The 15152-nt window shown below is 39.4% G+C and overlaps 2 protein-coding genes across 3 annotated transcripts; one reads left to right on the forward strand and one right to left on the reverse strand.

Annotated features, from left to right (window-relative positions):
• Window positions 1-1127: 1127 nt before the first annotated feature.
• katnal1 (katanin p60 subunit A-like 1) lies at window positions 1128-8236 on the reverse strand. Of its 2 annotated transcripts, none has more exons than XM_026295818.1 (11): window positions 8165-8236; window positions 6813-6986; window positions 6540-6700; window positions 5811-5979; window positions 5195-5322; window positions 4997-5102; window positions 3495-3653; window positions 3262-3388; window positions 2823-2957; window positions 2597-2723; window positions 1128-2293 (listed from the first exon to the last, which is right to left on the reverse strand). In XM_026295818.1, exons 1-11 carry the CDS (start codon window positions 8168-8170, stop codon window positions 2095-2097), a joined length of 1491 nt encoding a protein of 496 aa, XP_026151603.1. In that variant the 5' UTR covers window positions 8171-8236; the 3' UTR covers window positions 1128-2094. The 2 variants fall into 2 exon arrangements, with proteins under 2 accessions (XP_026151603.1, XP_026151602.1); XM_026295817.1 differs by having other exon boundaries at window positions 5195-5325.
• A 1313-nt stretch (window positions 8237-9549) lies between these two features.
• Window positions 9550-14114, forward strand: kbtbd7 (kelch repeat and BTB (POZ) domain containing 7). The gene has a single exon (XM_026296519.1). The coding sequence runs from the start codon at window positions 9884-9886 to the stop codon at window positions 11759-11761; it is 1878 nt and encodes a 625-aa protein (XP_026152304.1). The 5' UTR covers window positions 9550-9883; the 3' UTR covers window positions 11762-14114.
• The last annotated feature ends 1038 nt before the right edge of the window (window positions 14115-15152 follow it).

Genomic DNA, 15152 nt, shown 5'->3' on the forward strand with positions numbered 1-15152 from the left:
GTGTGTTTATTGCCCAGGTAGAACAAAAGCATGATGAACATTTGGCAAAGGTTAGTAGTGTGAGAATGGACAGGAGGGAGGAAAAGCTGTTATTTCTTTGTCATGAAAAACAAACAAACAAAAAAATCCACTCTCGCACACGGTCACTATGTTTTGATTAACTACCTTCAGGTATTTCCATCTAAAATAGTTAATTAAGGTTTCATTTTTGTTTTTGTTTTGTTTGTTTCCAGTTTCTCCTACACGCGCCTTTAGTCTTGCCAAAGTATGAAAAGACTATGTGTTTATGTAAATCTTTAATCTTAAAATAGAAATTATATTGCATGAACCAGATATCAATAAGGTTCTGTTTCCTAGTGGAACATACATTTAGGTACAGTGGTATGGAAATGTTGGGCAGCAAATTAAGTCTCTAGGTGATTTTTTTTCAAGTGAGATGAAGTAAATATAGCTCCTGCAGAAAACATACATCTTCAAATGTTAATGCACGGACATTTTACTTCCAGAACATGCACAGAAGTTTGGCTTGACTTGGTTCTAATAAATGTCCCCCCTTTACAAACATGATATTCTGCTGTGGGCACAGGAAACATAGATAGAGGGAAGAATGGATTCCAGTACCAGCAAATTCCTATTGCTAATGTGGTACAGTCATGTGAGTCACTGTCCGCTGACTTGAACGTCACTGATAAATATCTGTAAAGTGTGTGTGTGACAAATCCTAAAGAACATAAAAATAGGCTGGATACAAACAGCCTTACTGAGTATACATACGTCTGTAAAGTGGAAGAAAACAAGTTGGCAGACAAATGAAAAACCAACTGGGCTTTTTAGAGAAAAGGAGGAATGATTTTCCTGTGGACAGACTGTCTACAATAAACTTACACTCCTTGACATTTTATCTAACATTTAATAGCTTTAAAAAAAATACAGGAACCATTAACTAGGGGAAAATAAAGTGTAAAAATAAACAACCCATGGGTCCAGTGGCCACGTTGTAGTAGCTTGACTACAAGTGTTTGTCCCAGTGGAACTACAATTGAAAAAACATTTAAAATCAAAAAAGAAAACAATCACACAAACACATAATCAGTCATTACATGACACGTTGTGGTTTTTCAAGCATGTTCAGCCAGTAGTATGTACATGGGCTCCTCAGGGAAATGCTTTAAAAGTGCTCAAATGCTGTACAGTTCTTTAAGACAACAGGACTCAGAATCACTCATTTGTTCTCACATTTGCAATTTTGCTATATGTAAAAACTCTCTTGAATATAAATGAAAATATGAAGGACAATAAATTTCATGCAAAACTTAGTATTGTGTTCACCATGTCACCATCATCATGGTTTGCCAATTTAATGAGAGGTTTGGCAGTTTTTGTAGGTGTAACTGGGATATTTAAACATGGAAACATACATTCAATTCAGTAGATGATGCTGCAGGTGTATTATGATTTTAAAAATTGTTTCAGTGTAATTGGATGTTTACCTTTTCTGCTGCAGATTTCTGACATTAGAAATTCTTCTGTTTACTCTTTGGTACCAGTCATTGAATGGAATTTGCCCATCAATGCAACACAACAATGACACCTAGAGAGCCGTTTTAGGGGCGCTGATTTTCCAAATGATCAAATCTCATATAAACATTCACCTACCTGTAAACAGATGGCAGCTTGGGTGAGTAAGAACTAATATGAAAATAAACTAGTGTGCATTCCCTGGTCTACTTGTGTAGATTGATACTTAAAGTTCCCTGTGTGAGAACAGTTCACCCTCTTCTTCCACAGGTCAGTTCAGTCAGTCAGTAGCTGGATGTTTTACAGTCTCTAGGTGAACAACTGCTTCAAAGAAATAATGAGGGGAGAATATGTGAAAGGGCAGGAGTGAAGCCAATGAAAGTTCTCATCATGCTCTCTCAAAGGCACCACCAGTCCTCTGATGTCAACTTGAGCCTCTGCACTATCTTGATTTCTGATGTATTACCTGGTTTACATTCTAAAGTTGACTCTGCTCTGTGACCTACACTCCTGACACCCTCCTCTTCATCACATTCAAAGCCACAAGTCCTCCTGTCAAGAACCCAGTACTGCAGTCTATACTGACCCAAACTCAGCCATCCATGCTTCATATTTTTCCAGGTCGGCAGCAGAAACAGACTTGGAGATCTTCTTGAGCGTGAGGGTGAAATCCTCCATGGTCACAGGCATCTGCAGCTCGTCTTTGGACAGAGCTCTGATCTCCTCGGGGCTCAAGCCTTGGATTCTACGACGCATTGCCATCATGGATGCATCCCTGATGTCCATGAAAATCAAGAGGCAGGAGACACAACACTGTTACTCATCACACATGCAATGCAGACATTTTAACAAATGCATTCACTAAAACAGAGCTCAAACCATGTCTATTGTTTTGAATTCCATATTTGAAGAATTTTATTCTTAGTCATGGATGATAACTCACACATACACAAGGTCAGTGATACAATGCAAGCTGGAGATGAATAGACAACTCTGGCAACATGAAATACCTGCCATTCTCAGAACAGACTTATATGTACTTTTTTGTAAAAGTATACACACAGTAACAAGCACAAACCTGCAGACGTTGGTGATGTCTGCACCTGAGTAGCCGTCAATCTTCTCAGCAATGAGGTCCAGGTCCACATCAGAAGCCAGCTCCACCTCCCTCAGGTTGATCTTTAGAAGCTCTACACGTCCCACAGCTACACCCCCCCACACACAAAAAAGCAGACTCAGATCAGTACAGTGACTGTTGCCTTAGTGTGTTGCAACTGCTATCACTCCCTGGGTGATGAGGTCACCTGTGGGCAGGGGGATGTAAATCCGCTTCTCCAGCCGTCGGCGTAACGCCTCGTCGATGTCCCAGGGGAAGTTGGTGGCAGCGAGGACCATCACCATCTTCGATGGGTCGTCATTCTCAAGGGCTCCCCCCACACCTGGTTGCAAAACATACACAAAAAAACAATTAAACTAGAGCATACGTATTATAGTACCATTCAACATACGAGCTGGAGATTTATCTAATATATCTTACTAATATTGTTTTGTTTTTTCTTTTACACTTCTACAGTTCAAGTTCAGTAAGTAGATTTCATTGCAAACATATTTTAATATTAAATGGTACCACGGAATAAATCCTTACTATATCTGTACTGATCTTGACTGTATCATTTAGACTTTTAATTGGCATTTTCACATGAATTAACTCCACAAAAACAACCACACCTCTATTTCACTTACCATCCATCTGGACCAGAAGTTCTGATTTGACCCTGCGGCTGGCTTCATGTTCATCAGATGTTCCTCTTCTGCCACAGATAGAGTCAATCTCATCTATGAAGATGGTTGTCGGTGCATAAAACCGGGCCTAATAGAAAGAAAAAGAAAAAAAAAACAGTTTAAGAAGGCTTTTCTTTGCTGTGTAACAACATTTAGATCTTCAGGTTGGTACTGTGGGGCTTACGCTTGCTTACCATTTCGAACAGCAGCCGAACAAGTTTTTCAGACTCGCCCCTGTATTTGGAGGTAAGGGTAGACGAGGACACATTGAAGAAAGTAGTCCCACATTCTGTGGCCACGGCTTTAGCCAACATGGTCTTCCCTGTTCCTGGAGGGCCAACCATTAAGACACCCTAAGAAAATATTGTTTCACATTGTTAAAAACAAAAAAACATACACAGACAAACAAAAAGATTTTGGCCTGACAATTATTAACTAAAAGTTCTGACACTCACATAAAGACCGTCACTGTGATTAATCAGATTAACACAATACTGGGCAAAATGTTGAACAATCTGCTGCTGCTGCTGAGAAAACTGTGTATTCACTTCATTATCCCAACAAATGATCAATCTATGACACTATCAAATCAGTATGGAGCTCTTAAACAAATAGTTCAACATTTATAAATACATACATAAATACATCTTGTTGCTACTTCTAAATACATCTTAATTGTACTGTTGTGCTATGATTAGTTCTTAATACATTTGTATTGCTACAGTCTGGGAGCACAGATATACTGGGAATTAAAAAGTGAATTAAAAATCATATGCTTATGTGCCCAGATGAAGTTCAAATTTACTCTTCATTTGTCTTTTCACAAAAACTGTTTCATACATTTCATTTAAAGCTCTTCTGTTAACATTAAACCTCATGCTGCTCTACATGTGGTTTGTGTCTGCTATTGCTATGGTTACACATAGTTACATAAACCACAATAGGATCAGTGACAAAATGTACAAGATTTTTATGTGTTTGTAGTCCCTGCTGCCTCAGAATCCATATGGGCTGGTAGATTTTATATTCCCTACAGGATGAGGCAGAGAGTCTCAACATAAAACACTGATGCAGGCAGTATTGATTAGACTTTCAGAAGGAGCAGGTGGAGGTGGGTGGGTAAACATGCAATGATAATTGGAAATCTTGCAGGGGAGGACTGATAAGAGAAGTGCACAGCCATTTATACTGTAAGGTGTTAATCAGCATCAAATGTCTTTCTATAACTAATTTCGTAAACCTTTATGTTACAGAACATTCATTTATATGCATCTTTTTAAACCAAGTAAAGAATTAAATCATCTATGCATATAGCAGACAAATGAAAAGCCCTGTGCTGATGTAAAAATCAATGTAGTATTGACCCTCACATGGTGAGCCTGAGGGGAAGAGGCCTCACATGATGTAGTTCAACTCAGGTTGGTACAGAAAAAAAACCTCCTCTTAATAGAGTTAAAAAGTCTGCTTGACTTATTAGCAAAGTCAAACAGATACTGAGAGGCAGCATGACTGAGCACGCCCACTGACGAAAGATGTAAGTGATGCAAACATATGTAAGCAATAAAGTTGTGTTGTGTTCAAAAAACAAAAAAAGCAGCAGGCTGTTGTGCCAGGTTTAATATAAATTGTAACTGTAACATAGAGTTAAGATATGTGACAGAAACAGACAGAAACATGCATCTTTCTATGCATGTACCTTCCAGGGCCGTCGAATACCCTTAAAAAAGTCAGGCATCCACATGGGTAACACCACCGCTTCTCTCAGCAGCTTCTTAGCATCTTCCAGATCAGCAATGTCATCCCTGCAGTTCACCAAGAGAATTCATTTAGAAGTACTGACCCTACAACAATAGGTTTAAGGGAAAATCTAGGATCCATGTGTATGCTGACATACCAGTGTACATTAGGGTTACGGGACACAATGTCTCTCTCCAGTGACTCCACCAGGTCACTGTCGTACCCTATGCCATCAAACTTCTTCTGCTCTGCATCCCCTGGTGTGTCTCCAACCCCTTTCTTTACCTGCTGAGAAAAAACAAACAAAATAAAAACAGCTATTTTCAAGGAAAGACTAATTTCTAGAAGCTAGAAGCCTCCTGTCCTACATAGTTAACAAATGCAACAAAAGAGTAAAGGGGCAGCGATTACATGACACATGGTCTTGCAGCTGCGTGATCTTATAGTCACGACATGAGTGAGACTTACTGACTAATCACCATTTAGTGTAGCTGTGTCAGAAGGACAAAGAGCTGACGGCCAGTTAAACAGCCATACAAAGCTCTTGCTGGGCTCTCTGTGCCTTTGACAGAAAGACAGGGAGTCTGGTTGAGTGTTGAGAGTCACTAGAAGAGTATTTATGGCCATATGCCAGTCCTGCTACTTGTCACAGCTAAGATTACGCTCTGTCAGCCCTAAATATCACAATAGTTTAGGTAGTTACTCTTTAAAGACCTCACCCATCCATCTGTCTATCTAACCATTCAACTGCCAATTATCAACTGTAGTCTGACCTTATCATCTTTGGCCTTCAAGCCTCGAGCGTCTCTGAACCCAGGCCGTTCTGGTTTAGGGTTGGTCTGACCACGGCCTCCCTGCCCTGCCCCTCGATGCTGCAGACCAGGGGAGTCTTTCCTCTGCTGCTTTGCAGCACTGTTGGGTCGCTTCACTGGAACAGGATTTCTGCAGAGAAACACACAGGTATAAAACTATACACAATGGAAATAATGGAACATAAAGTACCTAGTAAGATATCAAAAATTCTCATTGGGGAAATGATGGTAACAATACAGTGGGTCAAATGTCACCACAGAATGGCATGAACTTCAAACCAGTTTTGCTAGTTCTCTGTGGATGTAAAGCTTAATGTCCACTTTAATAAGCAGACAGTAAAAAAAGTCCAACCTATTAGTCACAGTGTACTGGAAGGGATTAAACAGATTATGCAAAATATCTCTCTTTGCACAATAAAGTGTTTCCTTATAGAACTCCTTTGTCCCAGTATCTCTTTGTGTCATACCAATAACAATCCACTGTAATAAATGCCACTTGGAAAGTAAAAAAAATAAACCACCTGGGTCACAGTTAGCCAGTGAGCAGAATCTACACTGAAATTCAAAAATATTCGCACATAGTGCAGTCACTCAATTTTGAATTAAAGATACGTGTAATTTAAAATATAGGAATCACTGGGTCTAATGCAGGTCAATGGACATTTATTTTAAACGGACCAGAAGACACACCTGTGTTCTGCAGGAGTGGGAGGGGGCCAAACTGCTGGATCCTCAGATCTGACATCAGACTGAGGGGCAAGGATGTCAACTGGCTTCTCTGACTTAAAGCTTTCAATTGTTCCCATGATGCCTTTCACCTGCTCATACTCCTCAGTAAGTTCTTGCCTGACCTGATCACAAACAGAAGTACAGTATTATATTAAAAAAAAACCCCAAATATTTGCAGTAGCAAGCTTTACTGTACATAGTGTAAGAGACTGATCAGAGATTTGGGGAACTCACCTGTTGCCATTTGACTTTAAGTGCAGGATCTCTAAGGGACTGACAGTGCTTGTGGATTTGTTGAATGACTCCCTGGTAGTACACAATGGAGGAGTCATAGTTCCCAAGCAAAGCATACTCACGGCCCTTCTTTGCGTTGTCACATATCTCTGCCAAATTCATGCTTAAAAACAGCTGAAAAAACAATCAAGTACCTTGATTGAGTGAATGAGTTTGATTTGTGTATACGTATTCTATTATCCTTCTGTACTATGTAGGCAACATCACATTTTTGGGGATTCATAGCACACAAATCATTTTTAGGGCTCCCTTGGAAAAGAGGTTGCAAATCTCAATGGGACTCTAACCCTGGTTAAATAAACGTTCAATAAAATAAAAAATATAACTTATATTGTACTGGTAACGGAAACATGTATGTTTCTTTTAAATTCAGCTTTTTTTTATCCTACCCTCCCACCTCCCTGTGCCCAAAACAATGCACAACACAAACACTATAATTACACCACAGATAGCCTCAATAATAAATGCACAAAACAAACAGCCCCACGCCCTATCTGGAAGCACTCCTTACATAAACCTTGAAAGAAAACATTTAAACATGTTTAAACATGTTTAAACATGTTTAAACATGTTTAAATGTTTAAATGTGTACAGATTTTTTTTTACATGAACACATTATGGCTTTTTTTCTGATCTATCTGAAGAATACGTAATCTTGCCACACACTAACATATCCTCAAAATATAATTCTGGTTAACATGTTTTGCAATGCAATATAAGTCTACGATACAGACGAAAGGGTCCAGTTTAACACTAATATCAATTAAGTCGTCACTATTTGACATCATGCCCCCAAATATAAAAAAGTGCAAATAACATGAACTTATGTTGTTTTTTTCCGTGATACACGTTTTAAACTAGGTCAGACCCGCATTTTCATCAACGAGTCCTATCTCCTCACTGTAAATCCGCCTTACGATGAACAGGATCGTGCAGGTCCGTGCAAGTCATTTGCCCATCAGATACACTTAATGAAACTGTTACACGGGGAAAAGCATGGTAACATTAGTTAAGCTAGCTAATGTCAGGGCCTGCAATAATTGTAGACAGTTCACCTGATGGCTAAATCACAGCCCCATTCAAATTAGCTTCTTTTCTGGTCTAACGCTACACCCTGACTCGTTAGCTTTTGCTAGCTTGACGCTAGGCGACAAACAGACAACAAACCGAACCGTGTGACAATAACTAATGTAACATAATCCTCCCAGGGCTTGTTAACTAAGCGGGTATAGACAAAATCATCTAAATAATATTCCTTAACTACAAATCCGGGGTGAAAATAAATCTCATACCTGCATGAAAAGCACTTGTCTGTGCCGCTCTCTGAATCAAAGGTCCAGTGTTGAGCCAAGTGTTGCCATGACGGCGGACAGACGCCGCGTGAAGAATACGTTAATGTGCTGCATTCACGGACTTGTAACAAGCTGGTAAATGTGATAACCCTACTAAACAGGCACGATTACGCAGATTATTGTAGCTGCTTTAATGGCACAATAGACTGATTTAGTTTCAAAAGGGCATTATTGAATATGTTTCAAACACAACTTCATTGATAGCGATAGTTTTCACGGTTTCTCTAACAATAATAATAGACAAAGGAATGGCTACGCATAAAGTGACCACTAGTTGGCAGTAAAATACATTACAGTTAACTAAATAATTAAAACAAGATAGAAGAAGTGAAATTAAACCTGCTGCTTATAGATGATATTTGAGATATAATATAGATCATATATATTAGTTATTGTTTTGAGTAGTCTTAAAGTGTGTAAACGGTTTTATAGGGCTTGTCACTATCAAAAGAAATTTATATATTCCATGTCGGCAGTCAACCACCTAAATCTACCTGTTCATTAGACCTACACCTGTCGTACATGTAACCACATAATAAATATGGCGACAATGGCAGCCTTAAAATGCTTATATATCAAAAATGTAGAAAAACAATGGATCAAATAATTAAAAATCATTTTTCCATTACACTTACAAAATCAGACTAAGATATCTACAATTATCTTCCACTTTTTACTATACACTACTATAAATATAAACTAAACTAAAAACTAACAAAAACCTAATGAACAAAAGACTAAATTTTAACTAAAACCTATGTAAATTGTTTTATTAAAACACTCAATCTAAATGAAATCAAGAGCAGGTACCAAAATTAACACTGGTGGGAAGGAGATACTATTTCGTGACTATGCATTAATAAGGGCTTTAAAAGAGGGTAGAGTAGGAGCAGCGTTAAGTAAGGAGGACTCCACAAATCCTGAGACAGGAGGCCTAGATACATCCCAGGGTTTCAACCTTTAACCCTGAATCATCCGGATCAATCAAACTTAATCGACCTAGTTCACACAAACCAATCAGAAGCGTGCATCCTTTTCTAGCAAGGTTGTGTGAACAATCAGTGAGCCAGAGCGGAAGTCACGCAATGTTGCCTTCAAAAGAAGAGATTGTTTTTTCATTTTAGGTTAGAAAGGTTAATTGAAGTGTGGGAAAGTGTTAAACGTCAAAACTACCGTCGAAATCCTTGAAGGACGTATTGATTTGGATGTACTGTGAAACAAAGACAAATCTGTGCAACACTTGTACATAAAAAAAATGCTTTATTTTGACATTTTCTCCCGGAAGAACTAAATCCAACCTTGGCTAATTTGACACTGTTATTTTATGATACCCCTGGCTGTGCTACACTCAAAATATATAACGGCGTTGATCAAAAAATCGAAAGAAAATTGACATTACAGTCGCTGAGTATTATCTGTGGTTTATCTCTAAATGAAACACTAAAGTCTGATCATTTGAAGACCAAGAACCGCTGGTTTTCAGACACAAGCGACCGTACGGGGTTTAAGTCGCTGGTAATGTATTTTCCCGCAGTACATATTTGATTTTCATTTCTAAGCGAGTGTGTCATTGCCAGCGAGCAGACCCTTTCTCCTTTTTGAGTATGATCTTTGAAATCTTCGACGTAAAAAAGCAAATTGCTCCCTGAAGTTGCAGCAATGGCTTCGGCGCTGAGTTGCTTCAGTGGTCCCGAGGTGCTGGAGGACGTGAATCACGCCCGGGGTTTGATGAACGAGTTGAAATTACTGTACGACTGTCGGCTCCTCGGGGATGTTACGATCGGAGTTGAGGGTGACGAGGAGCCGGTGGAGCCCAGCGACGAGGCAACTCGAGCTGACGTTGAGCAACTTTTCTTGTGCAGCCGCAACGTCCTCGCCGCCGCCAGCCCGTACTTCAAGAGCATGTTCACCGGGGGGTTAAATGAGAGCATGCAGGAGAGGGTGGTCATCCGCGGGGTGGACGCGGAATCCATGTCTGTTATCATCGATTACTGTTACACAGGCAGGGTGACCATCACGGAGAGCAACGTGCAGAGACTGTACGCAGCGGCCAACATGCTTCAGCTCGAGTACATCAGGAAGGCTTGCTCCAGTTTCATGACCAGGAGGCTGGACCTCTCCAACTGTGTGGGGATACTGAAATTTGCAGACACATATGACAATCCTGAGCTGAAGGAAAACGCACAAGCTTTCATTGCCAGGAACTTTAGCCTGGTGTGTAATGGAGGGGATCTTTGTGAGCTGGATTTGAGGCAGCTAAGGGAGTTGTTGTCTCTGGACACTTTGGATGTGGACTGTGAAAGAAAAGTGTGTTCGGCGGCTTTGCAGTGGATCGAGGCTAATGCACCTCAGGAAAGGGAGGATGCATTACAGGCACTTAAGTGTGTACGCTGGAACCTGTTTACTGAGAAGGACAAGTGTTACCTGGAGGGGCTCATGGCGAGGCCTTTGATTGGAAAATACCTTACATCATTCTTTAACAGGTCTGCAGAAGATAGCTGTGCCATACCTGCAACCCTGGACGTCACCTTACCAAAAAACAGAATAGGTGTAAGTGCAAAAGAAATGATTCTCTTCTTCGGCCTGCCTAATGACAACATAATGTGCTGTGACCCTTACTCTGAGGATCTGTACTTTATGGCTCCTCCTTTAGAGGACCTGAGCAGTCAGGATTACAAACGTTCCACCATGGAGTCCTTGATCGCCTGTGCCACACCTGAAAACAACCTGTATCTAGCCTCTCACCTTTCTAAACATTTCTGGCTGTACAACCCTGTGCTCAACAGCTGGCAGGAGCTGGCAGAAAGACCACTGGGGAGGATACACTCTGGGATGGGCTACCTCAATGGACACGTTTACCTTCTGGGGGGAAGAAACCCACTGACGGACGCCAGACTGAAGGAGGTTGAGTGTTACAGTGTCCAGAGGAACCAGTGGACCTTTGTGGCTCCTCTCCCTCACTCTTTGGGTAAAATGCAGGTGGTGGCATTGAACGACCACCTGTACGTGGTAAACAAAAGGAGAATGCTTTGCTATGATCCCAAAAGGAACCGCTGGCGCCACTGTGGATCACTGAGAAGAGACAAGCTTCATAAGGCCTGCGTGTTTCAGGACCAGATCATCTGTGTGTGTGACATCCCAGTGGTGAAAGCTTACAGCCCCACCAGGGGCGAATGGAAGAGACTGGGCGACATTCCCATTGACAGTCGAGCTCTAAATTACCAGGTAATCCAGCACAACAGCAAGCTGCTCCTCCTCACTCAGACTTTACTGCAACACAACAAAAACAGGGTCCTCATCCATGAATACGACCCAGCCAGGGACACCTGGAAGAACATCATGGCAGTTTATGTGTCTACCCTTGGGCCTGTGTGTGTTTCAACACGCGTTTACCCAGTATGCCTGGGCTCTGCCCACAGCTTCTCTACAGAGGAGGATGACGACAGTGGCTCCAGTGCCGACTGGGACTTTGATGGGTTGACAGATGCAGACTCTGACTCTGGCAGCTCTAGCTCTTTTTCAGATGAGAACTGGTAGTGAAATGTGTTAGTGTGTCAGATAAATGTAACTTATTTATAATTTAATGGATTTTTACAGGGTTCTTCGTGTCTTGTCTGAGAGCTCACAGATCCAGATTAAATTCAGTATTAAAGCCTATTAAGGTACAGTAGAAGCACAGGCTCTGAGAAGTGGAAAATATTTGTCTTCAACTTTGACTAATGATTATTTACAGAATGAAAAAACAAAGGCCAAGAGACAAGGGCTTCACTCTTGATTTGTATGAAATCTTGCCATCATGAAGGACAGTACATCTGATAGTCTTAGTGTAGACTCTCGTTTAAACGGCAACTCAAGACAAATGTGTGATAGATTCTTCACTTTGTAGGATCCTTCAATAGGCTGATTTATCACTTAATTAAGGGCAGCTGAATTAATAGTACTCTAGAAATGTAGTATTACAAAAAATATTAGTGATATCTGAACTAGATTCACCAACATTGATAAAAAACAAGGCAGCAGATAATTTTTGTCTGGATTTGTTTTTAGCTGAAAAATACTGAAATCTACAGTTCCCATAATTCACTGGTTCCCAAATTTTGCCTTAACAGGGTAAATGTATAAGACCAAAGAAGGAAATATGTAATTAAATTAAAATTTAAAATACCTTTGTACAACAGAACTGCTTTGACTTGTTTTAAAAAGATATTGCTGCATTGCATTTAAATACTTGAACTGAGCCTTTGTTAATGTTAGTTTCGCCAGTGCTTTTGCTGCTATGACAAGTCAAAATGTCTGCAGCAGAAACAGGTATGTGAATCTTATCTAAGGATCTGAGCTGTCAACATTTATTTAGGAAGGAGATTTAAAGTACAAGAAGCACGGACTTTGACAGGCGATGCTCATCAAGCGAACACATCAGTCAAACCCTAACCCATATACAAAGACACTGGTCTAGTTCTTGGGTTCAGTGTCATTATAGCAGGACACCATGGCAGAATGCTTGGGGACACTGCCATAATCTGATATAAATCATCAAAATGCAAGTTCTGGAAATCAAGCTAGTGCTGGCATGAAACTCAAGGGCAAACAATTCTGCTCCTCCTACTCCACCTTCACTTTGCTACGACATCCTCATATCTCACTGTCTCAGCTAATGGAGAATTCAGGAGTTTTGCAGCCAGCGAGTCAGCCATAGCTCTGTCTTCCAACAGCGGACGCTAGCACAAAGCCTCGATACAAGCAGAGTAGTGGACAGAGAGTGTGTTTACATAGTGACTGACAGAGGTGAATGTCCATCCCTGATTTTGACTTGCTAGTTGGTTAGAAGGGTGAGGTTTGCTCAAACACCATGGAAAGAACATCTCTGCACTATTGCCAGCCTGCATGAATCTGGGTCACATTAACATTTGACAGCATCTCCCCCACATCAGTTTTTGGATCATCTCACCCAAAAATACTAGAGTAAAGGTAATCGCTTATTTCATCAGACCCTTTCTATTGACCCACATTGTTCACACTTTGTGAAGCAGGCAGCCTGTAAAAACGAGTCCACTTTAAAACCCAGTCTGAGATAACAAGGTGATGTCATTTGAGAATTGTTTTTGACTTAACAAAGGTCTACCAGAAATACAAAAGAAAGTATACATAAAACTGTTTGCACATGATGACGAATATTCCCCCATGATTAGTAAACTGACATGGTATATCAGCAGGGGTTTCCCTTTAACTCTTCAAGACTTATTTCTTCTGCTGTTATATAAGGTTTATGACAAAAATATTTGCTAATAGCTTATTATTTATCATGAAGAGCAGAGCATCCCTGTTTATATGATTACTATAAAACCACGACTGTGACTTCGAGACATCAGGCAGCTCAAGTGCCTAATGTTTATGACTTCATACACAACTGGTCATTTACAGGGCTGTAAAAATTTGCTGTCCTTTCTGTGCTGTTGATGTACATCAACACACAGCTGATGATGTGAAACCTACTGTATGAAAGAAGCCAATGTACTGTATGCTCACTCAGGTTTAGGCTGCAGTAAAAGCCTATATGCCATGATTGATGTTTTTAAAATGTTGTAAAATTAGGTAGTTTTGGTGAGAAAATGGTATTACATTTATCTGAATCTATTTTGTTGTGTGTATGTACATGTGATTTAATATGTGATTTATTAAATTGAATGTTTATCTTACAATCACAAATCAAAATCCAGTGTTTTGAGCACAGTTTGGTGTTGATAAATTGTTTTAGTTGGACTTTTTGTCTGCATGTAATAAAAGCCATCTTCCTTCCCAGCCAACTCATACACACTTATGCTGGTTTATTAGGTGTTAACAGACAGCAATGTTTCTTATCTCTCTGTACTCATTGATATAAATGTTGTAGACAAAATATTCTAAATACCTCTAGAAATAATGCAGTACCATGACCTACTGCCACCAGAATGTTGATTAGGTTTGATCAAACACATCTAAAACAGTTTAGACAGATGAGAACATTATTATTTAAGTCTTATGAAGGCAGGATTTATTGCACAGCTGTTTTTAAAAAAAAACTATTGGGTTTGAATAGGTGTATCTAATAAACTGGTAAATGAGTGTAGCTCTAGTTGACTTTTTGTATGACTGGTAGTTGAAGTGTTGTCATATTTCTGGATGTGTGTGAGAAAGTGATTGGCAGTAATAACGTGGTCTGGATTCTAAAGCTGTTTTAGTGTTTGTGTCAAACATCTGTTTGTGTCTGATGCAGAAGACAGTTTATGTGTGTGTTTTTGTTTCTTCCAAATATAACAGTACATGATACAAGAATCAGAAGAGGTGATAGATTTTCAACATAGATCTGTGAAGATTGTTTGTAAAACAAAATTAAGTTGTACTGTCTTTATTTTAGTATTTGTAACTAACAATTTACATTCACACTCCATGTTCACACAATAAATAAAAATGGAAAATTGAGTTTTTACCACAGGTCTTTGTATTTGAATATTTCCAATATGTCATATAATTGGCCAGACATGTCATTAATTTATAATCAGTGACAGAAAGAAACTAACTGTGCTGTACTTAAGTACAATTTTGAAGTACTTATACCTAATCTGGGTACTTCTATCTTATGCTACTATTCCAGTGCATTTTTGAGGCAAGTATTATATTTTTTAAACTCCAATAATTCATCAGGTTCTGGTTTTAAAAAAAGGAAATAAATTAAGATACAGACTACTATTTTAGGTTAAGATCAAATAATAGTTTATTTATCCCTAGGGGGAATTTAAAAGCTACCCAGTGTATAAAACAATCAATATATGAGCTGCAACATTAAAGTAATGTTATATATTATATTCTAATTATAATAATATGCTTTTACAAGTAGTAGATTTCATTAAATGTATTTTGATGTTTATTTGTACAAGAACAGCAAAACCTC

This window comes from Mastacembelus armatus, chromosome 21 (assembly GCF_900324485.2).
Source record: "Mastacembelus armatus chromosome 21, fMasArm1.2, whole genome shotgun sequence".
In the NCBI taxonomy this organism is placed as follows: Eukaryota; Metazoa; Chordata; class Actinopteri; order Synbranchiformes; family Mastacembelidae; genus Mastacembelus; species Mastacembelus armatus.

Bases quoted from the DNA above. Each gene is read 5' to 3' on its own strand.
- kbtbd7 (XM_026296519.1), top strand. From the start codon at position 9,884: ATGGCTTCGGCGCTGAGTTGCTTCAGTGGTCCCGAGGTGCTGGAGGAC.
- katnal1 (XM_026295817.1), bottom strand. The intron at 5,980-6,539 runs GTGTGTCTTCTG...GTTTCTCTGCAG, and splicing joins CCCACTCCTGCAGAACACAG to AAATCCTGTTCCAGTGAAGC. The intron at 5,326-5,810 runs GTCAGACTACAG...GTTTTTTCTCAG, and splicing joins TGAAGGCCAAAGATGATAAG to CAGGTAAAGAAAGGGGTTGG.